This window comes from Orycteropus afer, unplaced genomic scaffold (assembly GCF_000298275.1).
Source record: "Orycteropus afer afer isolate SDZICR_OR568_19922 unplaced genomic scaffold, OryAfe1.0 scaffold00209, whole genome shotgun sequence".
Classification (NCBI taxonomy): Eukaryota; Metazoa; Chordata; class Mammalia; order Tubulidentata; family Orycteropodidae; genus Orycteropus; species Orycteropus afer.
Window position 1 is genome coordinate 1,228,035 of NW_006921796.1, and position 1,670 is coordinate 1,229,704.

The 1,670-nt window shown below is 46.7% G+C and overlaps 1 protein-coding gene across 1 annotated transcript in view; it reads right to left on the reverse strand.

Moving 5' to 3' along the window:
• The window catches only part of BTBD11 (BTB domain containing 11), a 438,517-nt gene that overhangs the window by 195,454 nt on the left and 241,393 nt on the right, over positions 1-1,670 (reverse strand). Inside the window, exon 2 of the mRNA XM_042781971.1 lies at positions 226-375. Within this exon, the coding sequence (XP_042637905.1) occupies positions 226-375 (150 nt within the window). The remainder of the gene's footprint in view (positions 1-225; positions 376-1,670) is intronic.

Below are 1,670 nucleotides of genomic sequence, written 5' to 3' on the forward strand. Positions count from 1 at the left end.
TATCTCTACAGAAGTAGATTGCTCAATCTTCCTTCTGAGGAGTGGCTGGTGGGTTTGAAACTTCATCTTCCTGGTTATTAGTCAAATGCCTTAGGTACTATGCCACCAGAGCTCCTAGGTGCTCAATAAAAGGCCACCCTGTGGCCTGAAGGACAGTGTGATCTACCTTGGGCACTGAGTGGCCATGTCATGAGACTCAAGGGCTGGAGAACAGTTTGTACTTACTCAGTTCTGCAATGCTGCCTACGCGGGTGGCCAGCAAGGACTGCTCGATGGTCCTCAACTCCGACTGGCTGAACATGGGTAGTTCCCCTGGCTTGCTTGAACGCTGCGGGTCTCTGTGAAGATTCAGACTGTCTGGCAGGCACAGCACCCCTGCAGAGACAGAAAGAAAACAGTTGGTTATTTTTCAGCTAAGCATTGGAGAGGCACAAAACCCAGTGCAATCTCAAACTGGGCCATAGTTGCTGCTGCAAAGCCACCATAGGAGAAATGGATGTCTAGCCAGCTGTTTGGAAAGGTCTCTTCAAAGTCCCGTTCTACTGACTTTAGAAAACATGTAGACATACACATGTCCAAAGAACACACACACAAAACCCCTTTCTTTGGGCGTTGCAGGGATTCTACCCACTCAGACATGCCTCTTGTGACGCCATGGTCACTGTCCTCCTTCTCCCTTTCAGAGGCAGCTGCCATTGCTAACCACTCTGGAGGAAGAGTCTGGTGACAGCACTCCTGAGGACGTGCTTTATTTGCCCAACAAATTCTACTCTGGGCAGGTGGGCCATTAAATGTCAGATAGGGCTTCCAACTTTCTCTGTGATGCTAATGTGTCAGAAAGAAGGACAGTCCTCATGGACTTGTGTAACTTGTACAGGAATACCCACGGGGAATCCCTGCAATCTGGTTATTCTTTGCCCTTCTTTCCCAGTCCATAACTATCTACTGAGAACCAGGGAACATACGTTGGTAGCTTATTCAGAAATATTTACTCTTCTTCCCACTACCCCAACCTCCATAGTGTACTTCTCTCCTCCTTGACTTTGGGCTTGACCCACTGACTTGCTTTGGCCAATGGTATGTTAAAGAACAACATGGAACCAAAGGCCTGAAAAATGCTTGTAGAACTGAACTTTCTCTCTTGTGCCTCTGCCATTGCCATGAGCAGAACACACTTTGGTTAGCTTGCTGATTGAAGGAGGGCAAGAGCCACATGGAGCAGACCCAGAACCAACCCTGGCCCCAGTCACCCTACAGATATCTGAGAAATAAATGCTGAGTTGCTATGCCACTGAAACAGTGGGGTTGTTTGTTACTCAGAATTATCATGGTGACAGCTAACAGACACCTGTTAACTGAAGCTACAATGTATAAGGCAGGCAGTATGTTGCTTTAGGAGCTGAGGATACAATGATGGACAGAATACCCATAATCCCTGTCCTCACTGAGTTCACAGTCTACATGAAAGAGTTAGATAGTTAACACATAATTAACAAAATCATGTGACAGGAGATTAGGAATGAAGTATGTTTTAACTGGGACCTGAAGAGTGAGTCTCAGTTGCTGTCAATTTGACTCCATTTCATGGCAACCCCATATGTGTCAGAGTACAACTGGGCTCCACGGGGTTTTCAATGGCAGATTTTTCAGAAGTAGATCACCAGGCCTTT